The 21,748-nt window shown below is 43.7% G+C and overlaps 1 protein-coding gene across 1 annotated transcript in view; it reads left to right on the top strand.

The window, feature by feature from the left end:
- The first annotated feature begins 229 nt into the window (after positions 1 to 229).
- dnah1 (dynein, axonemal, heavy chain 1) overlaps positions 230 to 21,748 on the top strand; it is a 68,927-nt gene continuing 47,408 nt past the window's right edge. Inside the window, exons 1-27 of the mRNA XM_064958294.1 lie at positions 230 to 411; positions 548 to 633; positions 782 to 956; positions 1,150 to 1,306; positions 1,418 to 1,550; positions 1,737 to 1,901; positions 2,001 to 2,253; positions 2,472 to 2,629; positions 4,517 to 4,728; positions 4,885 to 5,183; positions 9,788 to 9,938; positions 10,060 to 10,253; positions 10,342 to 10,567; positions 10,739 to 10,858; positions 10,971 to 11,053; positions 11,417 to 11,558; positions 11,638 to 11,793; positions 11,937 to 12,135; positions 12,875 to 13,128; positions 13,221 to 13,433; positions 13,654 to 13,818; positions 13,956 to 14,077; positions 14,241 to 14,346; positions 14,446 to 14,625; positions 17,726 to 17,866; positions 18,512 to 18,675; positions 18,825 to 18,938. Coding sequence (XP_064814366.1) covers positions 230 to 411; positions 548 to 633; positions 782 to 956; positions 1,150 to 1,306; positions 1,418 to 1,550; positions 1,737 to 1,901; positions 2,001 to 2,253; positions 2,472 to 2,629; positions 4,517 to 4,728; positions 4,885 to 5,183; positions 9,788 to 9,938; positions 10,060 to 10,253; positions 10,342 to 10,567; positions 10,739 to 10,858; positions 10,971 to 11,053; positions 11,417 to 11,558; positions 11,638 to 11,793; positions 11,937 to 12,135; positions 12,875 to 13,128; positions 13,221 to 13,433; positions 13,654 to 13,818; positions 13,956 to 14,077; positions 14,241 to 14,346; positions 14,446 to 14,625; positions 17,726 to 17,866; positions 18,512 to 18,675; positions 18,825 to 18,938 — 4,550 coding nt within the window. The remainder of the gene's footprint in view (positions 412 to 547; positions 634 to 781; positions 957 to 1,149; positions 1,307 to 1,417; positions 1,551 to 1,736; positions 1,902 to 2,000; positions 2,254 to 2,471; positions 2,630 to 4,516; positions 4,729 to 4,884; positions 5,184 to 9,787; positions 9,939 to 10,059; positions 10,254 to 10,341; positions 10,568 to 10,738; positions 10,859 to 10,970; positions 11,054 to 11,416; positions 11,559 to 11,637; positions 11,794 to 11,936; positions 12,136 to 12,874; positions 13,129 to 13,220; positions 13,434 to 13,653; positions 13,819 to 13,955; positions 14,078 to 14,240; positions 14,347 to 14,445; positions 14,626 to 17,725; positions 17,867 to 18,511; positions 18,676 to 18,824; positions 18,939 to 21,748) is intronic.

Genomic DNA, 21,748 nt, shown 5'->3' with positions numbered 1-21,748 from the left:
TGCATTCATTTCAAGTGCTTTTGTCCTAAATTAGCATAAAGTCTAAGTTCTCTAGCTAGTTATGTAATAGCAAATTAGTCATTTGCGATTGTCCAGGTCTGTCTGTCATGATAAAAGAAAGAGTTGCGCATGGAAAATAATAAATACTGGTAGCTACAACGAAGCGCGTGCTGGAATGCTTACTAACGCTTATTTCTTCAGGCAGACATCTACAGATGTGTGTCTGAAGATGGAATCAAAGCAGGTGCCCCAAAACCACCCCCATGGGGTTGGTGTATTTGTGTCACACACCCCTAGCAAACCTGCAGAACACAAGTTACCCCCACTGCAAAGTCACAGGAGCAAACTTCCCCCTGTCAGAAAGTACCCTGTGATTGAGCAGAAAGGGTACTACTCCGAGCTCATCACTACAGCAGCAAAACCCCACCTACAGGTAATAATTAGCCTACACATTCAACTGTAGTCAGAGGGCAGCTAAAAACACTACCCTGTGATATGTTTGCTCTAAGAAATATTTTATGAAGTTATGAGCTTACACTAACTGTCTATTCATGTATCAGTCCTGTACAGATGGGCCAGAAACCCAACAGAGCTTACTGTGTCAAGCGGGCTATGAGTCCAATACTCCTAAAGGTGAAACTTTTACCCAGGGCATGTTGGATGATAAAAATCACACTAAAATACATCAGCTACTTTACATTTGTGTATGTATAAATATGTATTGGTATATTCTGTAAATAACGATTGATTTATTTGGGCCCATATGTCTTCTGTTCCTCAGTAACCACATTCCGGACTCCATCTGACCTGCACAGTCTGGTTGAGAGGGACAAGCATGGACCTACCACCCAGCACCAGCAGCACACTGACTTCTCCACTGGAGGTTACACAGCCAAAGTCCAGCTGCCCTACCACAGCCTGCCTGGACAGCACCCCCGCAAGATAGAGATAGAGAGGTGTGTGCATCTGTGAGGGTCACAGCTAAATACACACACACACACACACACACACACACACACACACACACACACACACACACACACACACACACACACACACACACACACACACACACACACACACACACACACACACACACACACAGTATGGGGAAGTGAATGCTCTGACATGTGTTGTGTCTCTTCTCAGGCGCAGACGGGAGTACCTGAAGCTGGATATTGCCCAGCTCCTGACAGAGCAAGGCATAGACTCCAACCTCCTGATGCCTCGACACCATAGCATTGAAGAACATGTGACCACACCAGAGAATCCACTCCCACCTGTCTCAAACTACCTACCTCTGGAGGTGAGCTCCTCAAACATCTTTATAGATAAAACATACATTTTTCATTAATAAAACACTATCACATTGTGGTCCTTGTTTGACTCACTCGTCTTTCTTGGTTTTCTCCCCTAGGTGTTTGACAATGAGGAGTTTGACTGTCGCACTCCTCAAGACTGGCTTGCCCTGGGCTATGAAAACGGATCAACTGATCACAAACCCATACCTGCCAAAGCTCTGCTGCCCACCACTGACAATATACCACCAGGTTGGTGCTTTGATAATAGCTCTTAATTTGAATTAGCTGTTTACATAGGGATGTCCCAAATAGAAATGATTGTAACCTACAGGTTCTGTCTGTTGTAGTGAACAGTGTACCATATCATCATTCTTCATCATGAGAACAGAAAATAGGTAGACAGTTTCCTCTCTCTTGTCTTCTATGGTTCTGTAGAGGACCCCAAAAGCCCCAACCTGGAGTACAGCTGGCAGTTTGTTGGGGTTCTTGACTACAGCCAGGAGAAAGGGCTTTATCTGGTCCAGAAGGCCGACAAGAATGGCAGAGTGAGGGATGCCAATGGAAAACCAGTCCTAAATGAAGGACAGAGAACAAGTAATAGTTTATTACCACTTCTAGTGTATCAATGCAGTATTTTCTTGACCTGTATACAGCATACACAAAGTCTCATTCTCTGTCCCATCTCCTTGACTTTAGTAGGTGTGTTTCTGCTGTCAGCCACTCAGTACTGGATTTCCAGGATCAGGCTGCTGTTCAGTGCAGAGGACCCTCGTCTGTTTTCCCAGCGGGTGCAGTTTGCCCAGCGCTGCAGAGAGAACACAGAGGCCCTGCTGCTCTACCACCTGTCTGTAGACTGTATGCCAGTGTGGAGTGGCACCTCACCTCTCAATGCACAAAGTCTTGCCCGTGTCAAAGAGCATGCCCTCTCTACACCTGGCCTTCGACTCAAACTGTGAGAGACATCCCTCATTTTCTAATCTAATACTCATATTTTACAGTTAGCTAAACAGTCTCTACCATGAATGAAAGGCTCTTTTTTCTAAAGCAGACTGACCATCAGGCTGTGTTTATTGAATAAGAGCAGGATATGAATGTCAGGAGACTGAATTGTGCATAATACCGTACAGTAAATGGAGCATTACCCTGTGTAATGTTGTGTTGTGGTGGCAGGCTGCAGGAGTGTATTGTACGTCTGGAGAAGGAGATCAATCTGGAGTATGACCGCACCATGAACCGGATCAGCTTTGACAGGGTAGTGCTCACCAACCCTGAGGATTTCTCCCACATCACCCTGCCCCAGAGAGAGCCAGAACGTGTGCCCCAGAATGGTGAGTTCACTGGAGGAAGGGCATGTTTATTCGAATATCCAAACGGAGTGGAGGTTAGCGTTCGATTACTTGTGTGAGTGTTATACTACAGAATAGTACAGTACTTACTATATAATGATGTAGTAAACTAGTATATAGTATATTCTACACACTGTTGTATCCCTCGATCGTGTAGTATTTACGATATATCGTTTTGTAATATACTTGAATACTATAGTAAATAGTACAGTATACTACAGTCCGCAAAAACACTACAGTAATTACTAAAGCATGCACTACAGTATTTAATTTGTATATACCCTGCCCATTCCCATTCTCCTCTCCCATATCCCAATTTGTGCCACCCATAAGTGAGAAACCTACATGACAAGTATAGACCATATATTGTGTTCCCTACAGGTTATAGATGCGAGCAGAAGATCTGAACTATCCATTCACACCTCAGTCCTACTTACGTATAGGTTATGGAAAATGTGCTCTTTGAGTATTTTGTCCAATATGTTTCCTCAAGGAAGCCCCCACTGCTATGTCAAAGATAATAAAACAAAACCACTATAGTAAATACTACAGTAAGGTCTGCAAAAACACTACAGTAAATACTACAGTATACTACAGTCCGCAAAAACACTACAGTAAATACTACAGTATACTACAGTCCGCAAAAACACTACAGTAAATACTACAGTATACTACAGTCCGCAAAAACACTAAAGTAATTACTATAGTATATACTACAGTTTTTTTCCCCCAGTATTTATACAATAGTAAATGGTAAATACTACAGTATACTAAAGCCATGTCTGCAATACTGCAGTGAATACCACAGTAAAGTCCAAAAACATTAGAGAATACTATGGTATTTTTTCATGTGGGATTATAACAATGAAAAAGCTTTGTCTAAATTCAATTATTTTTGTGACATTGATACATACAGGGATATACCATGACATTTGAATTTCCTTTATTTAATTAAACAACAAACTTTTGAATGTAGTTTTTATGACGGTGCCATGAGCTAGCGCATTTAGCACTCCAGTCAGCCCTGACAACGATATGCTATTTTCTTCTCTTCAAATAGCAATTACATGGGCACACAGGAGATTCCACAAGACCTGATGTACATTTAACATTTTAGTCATTTAGCAGATTTTTCACCTAGTTGGCTAATGCTCTTAACTGCTAGGCGACCTGCAGCTCTGATGTAACGGTGTTAAGAACGTTCCGTAAGCTCACAAATGTTACGGATGGAATCATCCAATCGGTACCTTTTGGGTGGCTCAACCCACTGGCTCAACCCACTGTTTCCAATAACTACCGGAGAACTGCAGGCAGGGGGGGGGATCTGAAAAGAAATCATGATATTTTTGGAATAGTGAAACATTTAAAATGACCATCCCCGGCCTCCCGAGTGGCACAGCGGTCTAAGGCACTGCATCGCACTGCTTGAGGCATCACTACAGACCCCGATTCGATCCCAGGCTGTGTCAGAACCGGCCGTGAACAGGGGTCCCATTGGGCGGCGCACAATTGGTCCAGCATCGTCATGGTTAGGGGAGGGTTTGGCCAGGGGAGGCTTTACTTGGCTCATCGCGTTCTAGCAACTACTTGTGATGGGCCGGGTGCCTGTTGACTGACCTCGGTCGTCAGTTGAACGGTGTTTCCTCCAACACATTGGTGCAGCTGGCTTCCACGTTAAGTGTTAAGAAGCGAAATTGGGGAGGAAAAGGGGTTAAAAAAAAGCCCATCCCTCTACTAGTAAGACATAAGTTTGGGTTCAGGGGGCCAGGGTCTCTTTGTGAACCCTGATAGAAATGGGTTTACGAGATGAGCAGTCGATGACACCTGTAATTACATCTCTTAAACATTGTACACCTGACATGTCCACAGGCTTTGTGTCTGTCCCTACATACCCCTTTGAGAAGAACCGTGCTGCGTTTGCCTTCAACTCCCTGCTCACCAAGCCGGAGGTGATCTCTGCCTTGTCCAATGTGCGGGGCGAGTGCAACAGGGTGGCTGCTATGAGTCTGTTCCATATCACCTTCACCAAGTCGTTGCGTCTAGAGGAGTTTGAGCTCACCCAGTCTCAGACACATGCACAGGTATTGTAACACACAGCCCTAGAAACATTATTATGCTCTGCTGGCATCAGTCCTGCTCTCTGAAGAATATCTTTGAAGAATTCTAAATGTTGTGAAATTCAAGACAGTTACTAGCAGCAAAAGCTAACCCATCCCTGGTCCCTCGTGGCCCCTTAGGTGCAGCTGTTCCTGCGGGACTCATGGGTGACCACCCTGTGCAAGGGCATCCATACCAGCCTGAGAGATGTGGGCCCTGGCTGGTTTAGTCTGACTGAGTCCCGCTGGGAGGTATACAGGATGTCCAAGCTGTGCAGCCTCATGGCCCTGGTTCGCTACAGCCTGCAGGACTCACTGCGCTTCCTGGTGCAGGACTCCCTGGTCAGCCTGGCTCAGCTGCTGCTGGATGCCTGCCACAGTGTTCTCCACTGCCCACAGGACCTGATCTGGGGCTCTAACCTCATCAACAGCCCCTACAAGTGAGATCACATCACCACTCTGTCTCTATTGCTCTCTCTTTCTAACTACTCTCTATTCTTTTTCTTTGTCTCCCTCATCGGGTTGCGAAGTGAGGGGATATTACTGGTAACTTTAGAAGTTTACAAGTAAACTACCAGATTCGGGTAACTTTCAAATTTTTTAATATACTCAGCAAAAAAAGAAACGTCCTTTCACTGTCAACTGCGTTTATTTTCAGCAAACTTAACATGTGTAAATATTTGTATGAACATAACATGATTCATCAACTGAGACATAAACTGAACAAGTTCCACAGACATGTGACTAACAGAAATGGAATAATGTGTCCCTAAACAAAGGGGGGTCAAAAGTAACAGTCAGTATCTGGTGTGGCCACCAGCTGCAAACCAGTTGCGACGAGCAAACCCATATCCAGGAGCGTAATCATAGCCTCAAACGCATTAGCATAACACAACGGACATAAATACCCCTAGAAACTTTTCCTATTCATGAAAATCGCAAATAAAATTAAATAAATATATTCAAACACAAGCTTAGCCTTTTGTTAACAACACTGTCGTCTCAGATTTTCAAAATATGCGTTACAGCCAACGCTAGACAAGCATTTGTGTAAGTTTATCATGGCATAATGCTATGCTAGGCTCTGCTGGCAGCAGGCAACATTTTCACGAAAATAAGAAAAGCAATCAAATTAAATCATTTACCTTTGAAGAACTTCGGATGCTTTCACTCAGGAGACTCCCAGTTAGATAGCAAATGTTCCTTTTTTCCAAAATATTATTTTTGTAGGCGAAAAAGCTCCCGTTTCTTCACCATGCTTGGCTGAGAAATTGACCAAAAAATGCTACAACTATAACGCCAAACTTTTTTCAAAATTAGCTACATAATATCGCCTCGAAACACTGCAAACGTTGTTTAGGATCCATCCTCAAGGTGTTTTTAACAAATATATTAAATAATATATCCGTCGAGGCAGTTGGTTTCTCATAAGAAGTGAAAAATGGCTACCTCAGTATTTTCTGCGGGAGACACCATGTGAGTTTTGTTTTTATCACATGGTATCTTGTGGCCTTTTTGGCTACTTCAGATTTAAAAATAAAGGAGAGCCACACACTCTAGGAGATCAGATGCAAAAATATTTTGTGTCCAACGTTTTCACAGACAAGCTGTCTTCATCAGGGTATAATGACAAACATTGTTGGGTGACTCGTTTATACAGTGGGGCAAAAAAGTATTTAGTCAGCCACCAATTGTGCAAGTTCTCCCACTTAAAAATATGAGAGAGGCCTGTAATTTTCATCATAGGTACAAAATGAGAAAAAAATCCAGAAAATCACATTGTAGGGATTTTTAATTAATTTATTTGCAAATTATGGTGGAAAATAAGTATTTGGTCAATAACAAAAGTTTATCTCAATACTTTGTTATATACCCTTTGTTGGCAATGACAGAGGTAAAATGTTTTCCTTAAGTCTTCACAAGGTTTTCACACACTGTTGCTGGTATTTTGACCCATTCCTCCATGCAGATCTCCTCTAGAGCAGTGATGTTTTGGGGCTGTTGCTGGACAACACGGACTTTCAACTCCCTCCAAAGATTTTCTATGGGGTTGAGATCTGGAGACTGGCTCGGCCACTCCAGGACCTTGAAATGCTTCTTACGAAGCCACTCCTTCGTTGCCCGGGCGGTGTGTTTGGGATCATTCTCATTCTGAAAGACCCAGCCACGTTTCATCTTCAATGCCCTTGCTGATGGAAGGAGGTTTTCACTCAAAATATCACGATACATGGCCCCATTCATTCTTTCCTTTACACGGATCAGTCGTCCTGGTCCCTTTGCAGAAAAACAGCCCCAAAGCATGATGTTTCCACCCCCATGCTTCACAGTAGGTATGGTGTTCTTTGGATGCAACTCAGCATTCTTTGTCCTCCAAACATGACGAGTTGAGTTTTTACCAAAAAGTTATATTTTGGTTTCATCTGACCATATGACATTCTCCCAATCTTCTGGATCATCCAAATGCTCTCTAGCAAACTTCAGACGGGCCTGGACATGTACTGGCTTAAGCAGGGGGACACGTCTGGCACTGCAGGATTTGAGTCCCTGGTGGCGTAGTGTGTTACCGATGGTAGGCTTTGTTACTTTGGTCCCAGCTCTCTGCAGGTCATTCACTAGGTCCCCCTGTGTGGTTCTGGGATTTTTGCTCACCGTTCTTGTGATCATTTTGACCCCACTGGGTGAGATCTTGCGTGGAGCCCCAGATCGAGGGAGATTATCAGTGGTCTTGTATGTCTTCCATTTCCTAATAATTGCTCCCCCAGTTGATTTCTTCAAACCAAGCTGCTTACCTATTGCAGATTCAGTCTTCCCAGCCTGGTGCAGGTCTACAATTTTGTTTCTGGTGTCCTTTGACAGCTCTTTGGTCTTGGCCATAGTGGAGTTTGGAGTGTGGCTGTTTGAGGTTGTGGACAGGTGTCTTTTATACTGATAACAAGTTCAAACAGGTGCCATTAATACAGGTAACGAGTGGAGGACAGAGGAGCCTCTTAAAGAAGAAGTTACAGGTCTGTGAGAGCCAGAAATCTTGCTTGTTTGTAGGTGACCAAATACTTATTTTCCACCATAATTTGCAAACAAATTCATTAAAAATCCTACAGTGTGATTTTCTGGATTTTTTTTTTTCATTTTGTCTGTCATAGTTGAAGTGTACCTATGATGAAAATTGCAGGCCTCTCTCATCTATTTAATTGGGAGAACTTGCACAATTGGTGACTGACTAAATACTTTTTTGCCCCACTGTATAGTGTCAAAAGACAGACACAGGTGTGTTCCACTCTGCTAGCCAGCACCTCACATAAATAGGTGTGCATTTCTTTCACCTCTGGGTACTACAGATTATCACAGGTGTCTGTAATTAACTTGGGCTTTGGTAAAATATATGAAATAAGATTATTTTAAATTGTTACCTGGGTGGTTTGAGCACTGAATGTAGATTGGCTGACAGCCGTGGTATATCATACCGTATACCACGGGTATGACAAAACATTTATTTTTACTGCTCTAATTACGTTGGTAACCAGTTTATAATAGCAATAAGGCACCTTGGGGGTTTGTGGAATATGGCCAATATACTATGGCTAAGTGCTGTGTCCAGGCACTCCACGATGCGTCGTGACTAAGAACAACTCTTAGCCGTGGTATTTTGGCCATATACCACACCCCTCGTGCCTTATTGGTAAATTTTACCATAGCATTGAATACTTGTTTCTGATTGGCTTGAAGGGCATTCTAGAGTGTGCGTTATTTGACTATAACGCACGTTATATCAGCACGGTAGAATTCAATGGCTATAGTTCATTCTTACTTGTTTTGTTTGAGCTGCTTTTGAAACTAATATTCAAATTGAAAACTTTGTCATTGTTGACTTTGATTTCCATAGTAGCAGGCTAGGACTGATGGTTTGGTTAGCTAAACTAGAAAGTCTGTTTGTTTGGTTCACATGGCAGCTATTATGGCTATGGGCATCCACAACAAACGCGCTCCAGATACGCAGGTTGAAATATCAAAACGAACTCTGATATTTATTATTATATTAATTTGGGGACAGGTTGAAAGTCTATCACAGTGCAATCCGTTTTGTCACCAAAGCCCCATATACTACCCACCATTGCGACCTGTACGCTCTCGTTGGCTGGCCCTCGCTTCATACTCGTCGCCAAACCCACTGGCTCCATGTCATCTACAAAACCCTGCTAGGTAAAATCCCCCCTTATCTCAGCTCGCTGGTCACCATAGCATCTCCCACCTGTAGCACACGCTCCAGCAGGTATATCTCTCTAGTCACCCCCAAAACCAATTCTTTCTTTGGCCGCCTCTCCTTCCAGTTCTCTGCTGCCAATGACTGGAACGAACTACAAAAATCTCTGAAACTGGAAACACTTATCTCCCTCACTAGCTTTAAGCACCAGCTGTCAGAGCAGCTCACAGATTACTGCACCTGTACATAGCCCACCTATATTTTAGCCCAAACAACTGCCTCTTTCCCTACTGTATTTAATTTATTTATTTATTTTGCTCCTTTGCACCCCATTATTTTTATTTCTACTTTGCACATTCTTCCATTGCAAATCTACCATTCCAGTGTTTTACTTGCTATATTGTATTTACTTTGCCAACATGGTCTTTTTTTGCCTTTACCTCCCTTATCTCACCTCATTTGCTCACATCGTATATAGACTTGTTTATACTGTATTATTGACTGTATGTTTGTTTTACTCCATGTGTAACTCTGTGTCGTTGTATGTGTCGAACTGCTTTGTTTTATCCTGGCCATTGTAAATGAGAACTTGTTCTCAACTTGCCTACCTGGTTAAATAAAGGTGAAATAAAAATAAAATAAAATAAAAACACATGAAACATTCATGGACATTTAGCCAAGTTCTATTTTACCGCCTGGGTACGCAGACACTCGTTGACGAGAGCAAGCAGTTTAGATTAAATGATTGAACAACATGTATGTGTACATTTATTTTGCAACGCTTGCGCACACATTGCGAGCGGTGTGATCAGCATTTTAGTTATGCACTCCTATGTATCTCCACAGGCCGAAGAAGAACCCACTGTTCTTGATAGATCTGGTTCTGGATGTGACTGGGGTCCACTACAGCACTCCTCTGGAAAATTTTGAGACTTCCATCATTACCCTGTTTGATAAGGGGATCCTTTCCACCCACAATGTGCCTCAGCTGGATAAGGCAAGACAAGACACCATGCATTCCATCATTTTGACAATTTATTTAAATTACAGTAATGAAGTAAGAATTTATTTGTTTCACACTTCTGCCGTATATGATGATGGCTTTCTGTGTCTCTCAGTTTGTGATGCAGAAGATGTTCATCAGTGGCACTCCTCTGTTGGAGTCAGTGGGTCTGTGGGAGCCTGCGGTGGCAGAGCTGAGGGAGAGGGTCCGTGCCGCCCTGCGTCAGGCTGCCATCCCACTCCGGGCCTACGCCCGCGAGTATGAGATATACCTAGAGCTGCACAACTCAGACATAGAGACCTTCCTTAAGTAAGACCTGTCTCAGTAGAACTTGTAGTTGTAGCACTTGTGTCTGTGACTATGTCTGTAACTAAGTCTTTGTGTGCATGTGTCCCAGGGCCCACAGCCAGGAGGAGCAGACTCCCCAGGAGGTGAAGAGGGAGGTGGTACAGCACCTAAAGGAGAAGGAGCGTCTAGACCACTCGTTCCCATCCTCCATCGTCATCGGCCCTTTTACCGTCAGCGTGGAGAGTGTCCGCCAGAGCCTGTCCAAGAAACGCAGAGCCCTGGCTAACGCTGTGCTCGACCGGCTTGCCCTCAAGCTCCGCAAGCAAGTGGAGGACGTAAGTCTCAAGACTTTTCAATAGATTTGTGTAGCAAAGTACAGGAATATCATACTTGAGGATGTACATGTTGTGTCAACGTTGTTTAGTAGGCATTGCATGTGACGTTAAGTGCAGATATGTTTGTTAGTGTTCATACCATTCTGTACGGTGTGTTTTGTTTGTTTCCAGGCATGTGAAGAGTGTAAGGCTGTCAGCAGGAAGCTGCATGAGAAGCCAAACAGCATTGAGGAGCTGACCGACCAACGTGAATGGATGAAGCAGATCTCAGATCAGCTCAAGGCCCATGAGGTACAGAGAATAAATGATACAGACTTGCAGAGAATAGAATACATACATTTTGGTACTGTAAAGATCATCCTGTTGATGAGAGAGTTCTCATTTTGTGTGTCACTTTCCTCAGGAGCTCCTATCCAAAGCCATGTCAGACTACGAGTTGATCGATGAGTTCTTCTACACCCTGTCAAATGAGGACTTCAATGGAAAGTAAGGCTGGCTGTTACAACACTTTGAAAGATTGACGTACTGATTTTGTATTGGAGTTTTTAAAGTTGTATTTATTTTACCTTTATTTAACTCGGCAAGTCCGTTAAGAACAAATTCTTATTTTCAATGGCCTAGGAACAGTGGGTTAACTGCCTGTTCAGGGGCAGAACGACAGATTTGTACCTTGTCAGGTCGGTGGTTTGAACTTGCAACCTTCCGGTTACTAGTCCAACGCTCTAACCACTACGCTACCCTGTCTCCCCGAGAGAACGAGAGGTCAAACTAGGAGTGTAGGAAGTAAATAATAGGTTTGCGTGAATGCTGAAAGTGAGAGTGCGAGTGTCTGTCCCTTTTGCTGTGCAGGTGGACAGCCATTGGGTGGCCACATAAGATTGTGACCCAGATGGAGATGGTATCGTCCCAGCATGTTGAGGATGAAGAACGCTTCAACAAGATCCAGCAGGCTGACCAGAACAACTTCCAGGAGCGCCTGGACTCTCTACAGGTGAGCCATGCTTTCAAATCCCCAGCCTTTGAAAAAAATTACCCTTTTCTGTTGCCTGCCTCTGCATATGTTGGTGCAGATGGTGGTGGCTGGCTTTTCTGGGTACACGGACATCAGCCGAGCCCACGAGGTGGCCAACGAGGTACGACGTGTGGGCAAGCAGCTGAAGGAGTCCCAGACCATGGCCCAGACATACAACAACCGGGACCGTCTGTTTGGCATCCCTATCACCAACGTGAGTGTGGCGTTATTGACTCGATCTGCCTCCCCAATGGCTTCTACTTGAGTTGATGTAGACTATGCTGTTGTTGAGCAATCAACCAACATGTAAAAACAAAGACTGACTTGTACTGACTGGCTGCTGTGTCTGTGTTGCAGTACGACCGTCTGCAGAAGCTGATCAGGGACTTCCAGCCGTTCAGAGACCTGTGGACCACCACGTCAGACTGGCTGCGGTGGCACGAGAGCTGGCACAATGACCCCCTTTCCATCATTGACCCCGAGCAGCTGGAGCGCAACGTCACAGACGCCTTCAAGACTATGCACAAGTGTGTCAAAATGTTCAAGGACATCCCCGGTGAGCAGTGGTAGATAAAGTACTCATTTGTCATACTTGAGTAAAAGTAAAGATACCTTAATCGTAAATGAATCAAGTGAAAGTCACCTAGTAAAATACTACTTGAGTAAAAGTCTAAAAGTATTTGGTTTGAAATATACTTAAGTATCAAAAGTATAAGTATAAATCATTTCAAGTTCCTTATAGTAAGCAAACCAGACGGCACCATTTTTTATTTTTTATTGACACACACACATTGACACACTCCAACACTCAGCAATAATTTATAAACAAAGCATTTGTGTTTAGTGAGTCTGCCAGATCAGAGGTAGTAGGGATGACCAGGGGGGATCTCTTGATAAGTGTGTGAATTGGACCATTTTCCTGTCAAAATGTAACAAGCACTTTTGGGTGTCAGGGAAAATGTATGGAGTAAAAAAAAAGTACATTACTTTCTTTAGGAATGTAGTGAAGTAAAAGAAAAAAGTTGCCATAAATAGTAAAGTAAAGTACAGATACCCCGAAAAATGACTTAAGTAGTACTTTAAAGTATTTTTACTTAAGTACTTTACACCACTGCCGGTGAGTGACGCTTTATCAAGTAATCAAATCTAATTTGTATACAAAGTGCTTAACACAACCATGGCCTAAACCTCCCAAAAGCAAGAATCAATGAGTGGCAAGGGGAAAAAGATCTGTCTCTCTACCTCTTTCCTTCTCTCTCTCCCTCCCTACTTACCTACACACACACACACACCAGCATGTCAGGAGGTGGCTGCTGACATCCGGGGGAAGATAGATGACTTCCGTCCCTACATCCCTCTGATCCAGGGCCTGAGGAATCCTGGGATGAGGGGCAGACACTGGCAGCTGCTGTCAGACCGCATCCACATGAATGTCAAGCCCAAGGCCAACCTCACTTTCTCCCGTTGCCTGGAGCTAGGCCTGCAGGACCATGTGGATGAGATAGCACGGGTGGCCGAGGTGGCAGGGAAAGAGTACGCCATCGAACAGGTATTGGATAACTGTGTGCAGTAATAAAGTGGCTAATATCTGTTACAGCCAATAGCGCTGACGGACACAGTTATCTCCCTCTCCCCATTCAGGCTCTGGATAAGATGGAGCATGAGTGGTCGACGGTGGCCTTCGAGGTGTTGCCCTACAAGGAGACGGGCACTTACATCCTGAAGAGTCCAGATGAGGCGTCACAGCTGCTGGATGACCACATCGTCATGACCCAGAGCATGTCTTTCTCCCCCTACAAGAAACCCTTTGAGGAACGCATCAGCACGTGGGAGAGCAAGCTCAGGATGACTCAGGTACAGCAGAAAGATACATAAGTCTGACTGGGTGTCATTGGAAGGAGAAGGAGGCTAAAGTAACATTGAAAGTGTCCAACTAGGTGAATGGAGAGCCTTAAAAGGCTGATTGGCCCATTCTCACCATTTTAAAATCCCTGTAGTAGATGTTGGCCATTCTTCATGAGATGTTTCAAAGCCTCATTAATGTTGTGTGACTGCCCTCTGCTGGTGCTTGCAGGATGTGCTGGAAGAGTGGCTGACCTGCCAGCGCTCTTGGCTTTACCTGGAGCCTATCTTCAGCTCTGACGACATCAACCGCCAGTTGCCTGTAGAGGGAAAGAGGTACCAGACCATGGAGCGCACCTGGAGGAAAGTGATGAAGAGCGCCTATGACAACAAACAGGTGAGATACTGTAATCACAACACAATACAACAACAACCCACATTATGCTTAGATTGACTTCAATAAGGTTTAGTGTTGATACTGAGTGTAAACTAAATGTGTATTGTGTGTGTGCATACATGCATGTGTGTGTCTAGGTGATTGACCTGTGCCCGGACCCCCGTCTGTTGGACAGTCTGAGGGATTGTAATAAACTGTTGGAGCTGGTGCAGAAGGGTCTGAGCGACTACCTAGAGACCAAGCGTGGCTCCTTCCCCAGGTATGCTGTCACTATTGACTGTGTTTCAGCTCTAACCAATGTGACTGTTTATTTAGATTCAGTATTACAGATGAATTCGATAGTTGTTGATTAATACCATTAGAAACAACTTTGAATTGATCTTTCTCAGAAATGGCAACATAGAGAACTTTTGCCTTTGCAGGTTCTATTTCCTGTCTGACGACGAGCTCCTGGAGATTCTCTCCCAGACCAAGGATCCCACAGCAGTACAGCCTCATCTACGCAAATGCTTTGAGAACATTGCACGGGTTAGTCTGTCTCTCTCTATCCCCCTGCGCCCCTTTTCATATATTCCTTTTCTCAAGTTTTAACTCTTTCTATCTCTTCTCCTTCTCTGTGTCCCACAGCTTAAGTTCCAGTCAGACCTGCAGATCACTCATATGTACTCTGGGGAGGGGGAGGAGGTCAAGCTCTGCCTGCCAGTGTGGCCCTCTGGGAATGTGGAGGACTGGCTGAGAGAGGTGGAGAAGTCTATGAAGGCCTGTCTGAGGGACAACATTGAACGCTCGCTGAAGGTCTATCCACAGGTCAGCCCCTTACCAAATCTACAGTAGTAGTGCATGGGTCAAATTTTTGGGGAAGCCAAGCCAGGGGGAAAAAAGCCATATTGCAATCTTTATGTTGTGATAATTGGGTTGTTTGCTCTATAACCTGTTAGTTCATATGCCACCGTGATATATAGGCCTAAGGCCCAGACAATAAGAAGACAACAGTCACACAGTGGCAGAATAAATTCAACCACATGGTTGTTTCATCACAAAACCGGAGAGCAACATCTGTCTGGTGAAGTCCACAAAGGATATTTGAATGTAACAGTTACATGACCTACAGCATGGGCAAGCAAGTTTTGTACATTTTCGAACTTGTAAACAACTACTGATTTAGAACCACAGAGTTACCGCAAGTCACAAAGAAAACAGGAGATGCCTCCTCTATTCAAGCACCATTTCAACTTCAACATTTCAATATCATCAAATCACCTATGCTTGTTCTAATACAGTGACAACTTAAAGATACCAAAAACAATTTAGACCAATCAATGTAAGCTAAATATGTGTGGCTGTCCATGTTACTGATTTCTGTGCGTGTGTGTGTGTGCAAGTAGAAAAACATGTAGACTCGCCGTACTTGTAGAGAAATGCCAATGCCATTCTCCTGTCTTTCATGTTGCCCAAATGGTCTATGACTGTCATACAGTAAATGCTTTAAATTTTTGTTGTCCAAGGCTACCTGGCAAAAATGCTTGCTAACCTAACTTCCTTTAATGGGCAACAATGAGCCAGCTAGTTAATATTAGTCTTCTACATCTAGCTACATATTGAACTCCCATCCTCTCAGGCCAGGGGCACAAGGTATGAATTTATAGTTGGATCAGATTCACCGTTGTAATCATTGGCCAGTATGGAGAATGAAGTAAAAGTCCAAATCCTTATCTCCATCCATGGCTAATTTAGGAAAGGGGCGATTTTAACTAGCTAGCTAGCCAGCCATCGGAAGACAACGACACAGTGAGATGCAACAATTCAAGTTTTTTTCTGTCAATTACCTTATGCTTTTGATGTGATGTGATTGGTGTGAAGATAATTCCGAACTGACTTCCCTTGACACTTTTTTTTTTGGTTCGCCAGGGCCAACCACAGTTGAGCTCACTGAGTTTAGCTCAACGCTGATTGGCTATTATTTTAGAATGTTTTTATCAAGGGAGACCAAATGATTGTTGGCTTCACTTGCTATCGAATTCAATGCTGTAGGTGGCAATGATATCATACATGTTTAGGCCAGACAGCATCAGATACTTAACCTCTTGAGAATAGTGGGCAGTATTTTGATATTTGGATGAAAAACGTGCCCAAATGAAACGGCCTATTTCTCAGGCCCAGAAGCTAGAATATGCATATAATTGGCAGATTAGGATAGAAAACACCCTAAAGTTTCTAAAACTGTCAAAATATTGTCTGTGAGTATAACAGAACTGATATTGCAGGCGGAAACCTGAGGAAAATCCAACCAGGAAGTGCTGTTATTTTGAAACCTCTCTGTTCAATTGAATGCCTACCCTCCATTTAAAGGGATATCAACCAGATTCCTTTTTCTATGGCTTCCACATAGTGTGAACAGTCTTTAGACATAGTTTCAGGCTTTATTCTGAAAAATTAGCGAGAATGATCACATCACGTCAGTGGATAGCTGTGTGTCCCCAGAGTTTTGCATGCGCGAGCAGCTGGAGCAGACCTTTTCTCTCTCTCCTATTGAAAAAGCTACCATCCGGTTGAAATATTATCGATTATTTATTGTAAAAACAACTTACGGATTGATTATAAAAAAAGTTTGACATGTTTCTACGAACTTTACGGATACTATTTGGAATTTGTGTCTGCCCGTCGTGTCCTGCACGAGCCTGTGGATTACTCAACAAAACGCACCGAAGAAATTGAGATTTTTGGATATAAAAATAATCTTTATCGAACAAAACAAACATTTATTGTGTAACTGGGAGTCTCGTGAGTGCAAACATCCGAAGGTCATCAAAGGTAAGCGATTAATTGTATTGCTTTTCTGACTTTCGTGGGGCCTACTTTGCTGCTAGCAGTTTGTAATGTTTTGTCTGCTGAGAGAGCTTTGCTCACATAAACGCTTGGTTTGCTTTCACTGTCAAGCTTTTAAAAAAAAATGTTTTATCTGACACGCCAGGTGGATTAACATCAAGCTACGCTGTGTTTTGGTATATTGCACTTGTGTTTTCATGAAAATTAAATATTTTTAGTAATTTAATTTGAATTTGGCGCTCTGCAATTCAGTGGATGTTGACAAATTATCCCACTAAAGGGATCGGTGCACCAAGAGGGGTTAAGTGATAATGGCCAAAAAGGCGATGTTTGGAGGATATATCGGCATTTGTGTTGTTAGGCTTTCTAGGGTTGCTACCCAGGCTTTCTGGTCGTTCATTGTATTAGTTCTGTTGCCTTAGACGTGACCCAGTCTTTCAGTCTTTTTGTTCTGTATCTATGGACGCGACCCAGTCATACCTTCTAAATGTTCCATTGCCATACTGGCTAGCAACGTTCTTATCCCTTGCTTGCTATCTAGCCAACTTTGGCTAACTTAAAGTGCAGACAGAATAAAAGCAAAGTATTTGCATTTGTTTAAGCTATTTTCTAGTGACATTTATTTGGATAATGTTACAGCCAGAACACTGAGCTAATGAGGCGAGATTTCGCCTGGCATAGAAAATGTGCTCACTCGTCAGGTCACTGTTGTTCAGAGAAGCTATCTAACAACACAATCACTTCAAACTAAGGCTGGAAAGACTGCAAACTAGCTGCACTTCGTTTTGTTTTACCGTTTTTCAATTGACATTTCTTTGTATATATCCATGGATATGATTGTTTTTTTTCTTGGTCCATTTTCGGGGGAAGCCTGACTTCCCTTGGCAACCATGAATACACAGCACTGCAAATATATCAACCGGTTGACAGAAAATTACACAGTTCAAACATGATTTTGTCTTACTGTATTGTCATCTGTTACACTGGGCTAAGGTTTTTGGATTTTCCAAATAGTGCCCAAGCTTTGTGAAACGCACTGACAACTGTGATGTGTGTGTGCCCTCCTGTCCCTTCCCCTTAGCAACCACGTACAGAGTGGGTGTTGTCATGGCCTGGGCAGGTGGTGATCGCTGGCTGCCAGACCTTCTGGACCACTGAGGTGTCAAATGCACTGGAGCAGGGAGACTTGACTGACCGACTCTATCCCCAGCTACAAACACAGGTGTGTATCCTAAGTTTTCCCAAAGCTTGGTTAGACCCTGGCTATAGATGGGTTAGTTGACAACGTTACGAAAACCATGTGTATTTTTGTGATTTTGGATGGCCAGATTGCTAGCAAGAATGACAAGAAACTGCCACGTGGGAATCGTAAGTGTCTTGTTTTTAAGTGTTTTGTCTGATTTCATGTCAGTACTATTGCTAAAGTGTGCTAGCTAGCTAACCAACAACTGTAACAATGTATTTGAGAGACAACAAGTGTAAATTGTGCAAATTTATTTATGTTTTCAATAAACATTGGAGAGGAAATATAGCTTACATGTTGTCAATCTAAGCTAACCTCGTCTATTTGGCCCATAGTTGCGCACAAGTCAGTTGTTGCTAAACAACCAACCTGTCTAACTTGTAGCTGAAGTTCAGATGTGCATGGAAAACATTTGACATTTTAGTAATTTAGTAGATGCTCTTATCCAGAGAGTCTTTTTTCTCTGTGGGAATCAAACTCACAACCCTGGTGTTGCAAGCGCCATGATCTACCTACTGAACCAACTGGGACCATCAGTATTGCTTCAATGGGCTATGATATCATTGTGAAGAATGTGAAAGAGAATATGTGACTGACAGTGTCCTCCCCTTTGTTATGGTGTAGCTGGGAGACCTGGTGCAGCTGGTGAGGGGCCGCCTGTCTAAGATGCAGAGAGCCGTTCTGTCTGCCCTCATCGTCATAGAGGTCCATGCAAAGGACGTGGCAGCCAAGCTGGTAGAGGAGGGCGTCTCCAGCATCAATGACTTTGAGTGGATCAGCCAGCTCAGGTTTGACCTGCCCAACAAAATATACCTGCTGCTCATATGATGTACTTCTGCCTTAGAGAGCTAACAATTTGGGTTGAACCATTGTGTGCAGATGACATGCAATATTCTGTGAACATTCCAGATTCCCCTTAATTAATATTTGTTTCTAGGTATTACTGGGCTCGAAATGACCTGTATATCCGGGCGGTGAACGCAGAGTTCCTCTATGGATATGAGTACCTGGGCAACTCAGGACGCCTGGTCATCACCCCACTCACAGACCGGTAAGCTTTGGCTGCCCTTCATTGGGTCTCAATGACTCCCGCCCTTGTTATGAAAGCATGTCTCACCTATAGAGATAGATTGAGGACTCTAGTGCCCAAAAGCCCGTTTTAGCATAGGCAGTGCCATTGAGGACTGTCCCCATTTTGAAGTAGTCAATTCCATTTAGATGACCAGGAAGGATCAGCCAATGAAGTATACTTGTGATGAAACATTCCATAACTGCAGTTGGCAGTAAATCGCCAACCTTGGCTTTAAACGTGTTCAAACAACACACACTAGGTGGCAGTGTGCACCCTTTCAGTTTGTTTGCCAACTCATAGAAGTAGTAGAGGTAGAAAATGGACTACTTCAAAATGGAGACGGCCTCAATGGCGCTGGCGATGCTCTCACAGACGCCGTAATGGGATAGATACAATGATGCAAAGTTTATCTAAAGCTGAATGTCACTCAAACCGACCACTTTGAGCACTTCAAGCACTCGATCACTCGATATGTGTGTTCACGAGACAATCGAGTCAATCTCAAACGCTAGTTGTCTAGTCATCAAGGGCTCCACGGCGCCTTTTGGAAGCCTCTTTATTTAGTGGGCATCCTATGCCGACTGCACCCTTGGTAGCAACTTCTTCCCATGAATCTTAGCATGTTACCTAGCATCAACAGTCACTACTGCGTCGCCCTCAAAAGCAGTCAGAATAAATCAAGATAAATCAAGAAATCTGTAATTAATTAATTTTCAAGTTTAATTTTGAGGATGTCTTAGTCTAGCTGTTTACACCTAGCAAAGTAGTCCAGTGTATTTCTGAAGTTTGATCATGTACATGAAAACTTGTCCATTATTTTTTTATTTTTTTATTTCACCTTTATTTAACCAGGTAGGCTAGTTGAGAACAAGTTCTCATTTGCAACTGCAACCTGGCCAAGATAAAACATAGCAGTGTGAACAGACAACACAGAGTTACACATGGAGTAAACAATTAACAATCAATAACACAGTAGAAAAAATGTCTATATACATTGTGTGCAAAAGGTATGAGGAGGTAGGCGAATAATTACAATTTTGCAGATTAACACTGGAGTGATAAATGATCAGATGGTCATGTACAGGTAGAGATATTGGTGTGCAAAAGAGCAGAAAAGTAAATAAATATAAACAGTATGGGGATGAGGTAGGTAAAATTGGGTGGGCTATTTACCGATAGACAATGTACAGCTGCAGCGATCGGTTAGCTGCTCAGATAGCAGATGTTTGAAGTTGGTGAGGGAGATAAAAGTCTCCAGCGATTTTTGCAATTCGTTCCAGTCACAGGCAGCAGAGAACTGGAACGAAAGGCGGCCAAATGAGGTGTTGGCTTTAGGGATGATCAGTAGATACACCTGCTGGAGTGCGTGCTACGGGTGGGTGTTGCCATCGTGACCAGTGAACTGAGATAAGGCGGAGCTTTACCTAGCATGGACTTGTAGATGACCTGGAGCCAGCGGGTCTGGCGACGAATATGTAGCGAGGGCCAGTCGACTAGAGCATACAGGTCGCAGTGGTGGGTGGTATAAGGTGCTTTAGTAACAAAACGGATGGCACTGTGATAAACTGCATCCAGTTTGCTTAGTAGAGTATTGGAAGCTATTTTGTAGATGACATCGCCGAAGTCGAGGATCGGTAGGATAGTCAGTTTTACTAGGGTAAGTTTGGCGGCGTGAGTGAAGGAGGCTTTGTTGAGGAATAGAAAGCAGAGTCTAGAATTGATTGTAGATTGGAGGTGTTTGATATGAGTCTGGAAGGAGAGTTTACAGTCTAGCCAGACACCTGGGCACTTACAGATGTCCACATATTCTAGGTCGGAACCATCCAGGGTGGTGATGCTAGACGGGCGCGCGGGTGCAGGCAGCGAATTGTTGAAAAGCATGCATTTGGTTTTACTAGCGTTTAAGAGCAATTGGAGGCCACGGAAGGAGTGTTGTATGGCATTGAAGCTCGTTTCGAGGTTAGATAGCACAGTGTCCAAGGACGGGCCGGAAGTATACAGAATGGTGTCGTCTGAGTAGAGGTGGATCAGAGAATTGCCCGCAGCAAGAGCAACATTGATATATACAGAGAAAAGAGTCGGGCCGAGAATTGAACCCTGTGGCACCCCCATAGAGACTGCCAGAGGACTGGACAGCATGCCCTCCGATTTGACACACTGAACTCTGTCTGCAAAGTAGTTGTGAACCAGGCAAGGCAGTCATTAGAAAAACAGAGTCTACTGAGTCTGCCGATAAGAATATGGTGATTGACAGAGTTGAAAGCCTTGGCAAGGTCGATGAAGACGGCTGCACAATACTGTCTTTTATCGATGGAGGTTATGATATCGTTTAGTACCTTGAGCGTGGCTGAGGTGCACCCGTGACCGGCTCGGAAACCAGATTGCACAGTGGAGAAGGTACGGTGGGATTCGAGATGGTCAGTGACCTGTTTGTTGACTTGGCTTTCGAAGACCTTAGATAGGCAGGGCAGGATGGATATAGGTCTGTAACAGTTTGGGTCCAGGGTGTCTCCCCCTTTGAAGAGGGGGATGACTGCGGCAGCTTTCCAATCCTTAGGGATCTCAGACGATATGGAAGAGAGGTTGAACAGGCTAGTAATAGGGGTTGCGACAATGGCGGAAGATAGTTTCAGAAATAGAGGGTCCAGATTGTCAAGCCCAGCTGATTTGTACGGGTCCAGGTTTTGCAGCTCTTTCAGAACATCTGCTATCTGGATTTGGGTAAAGGAGAACCTGGTGAGGCTTGGGCGAGTAGCTGCGGGGGGGTGGAACTGTTGGCCGAGGTTGGA

The sequence above is a fragment of the Oncorhynchus masou genome, chromosome 5 (assembly GCF_036934945.1).
Source record: "Oncorhynchus masou masou isolate Uvic2021 chromosome 5, UVic_Omas_1.1, whole genome shotgun sequence".
In the NCBI taxonomy this organism is placed as follows: domain Eukaryota; kingdom Metazoa; phylum Chordata; class Actinopteri; order Salmoniformes; family Salmonidae; genus Oncorhynchus; species Oncorhynchus masou.
The sequence above is the reverse complement of the archived record's forward strand: the minus strand, read 5'-3'. Positions and strand labels throughout refer to the sequence as shown.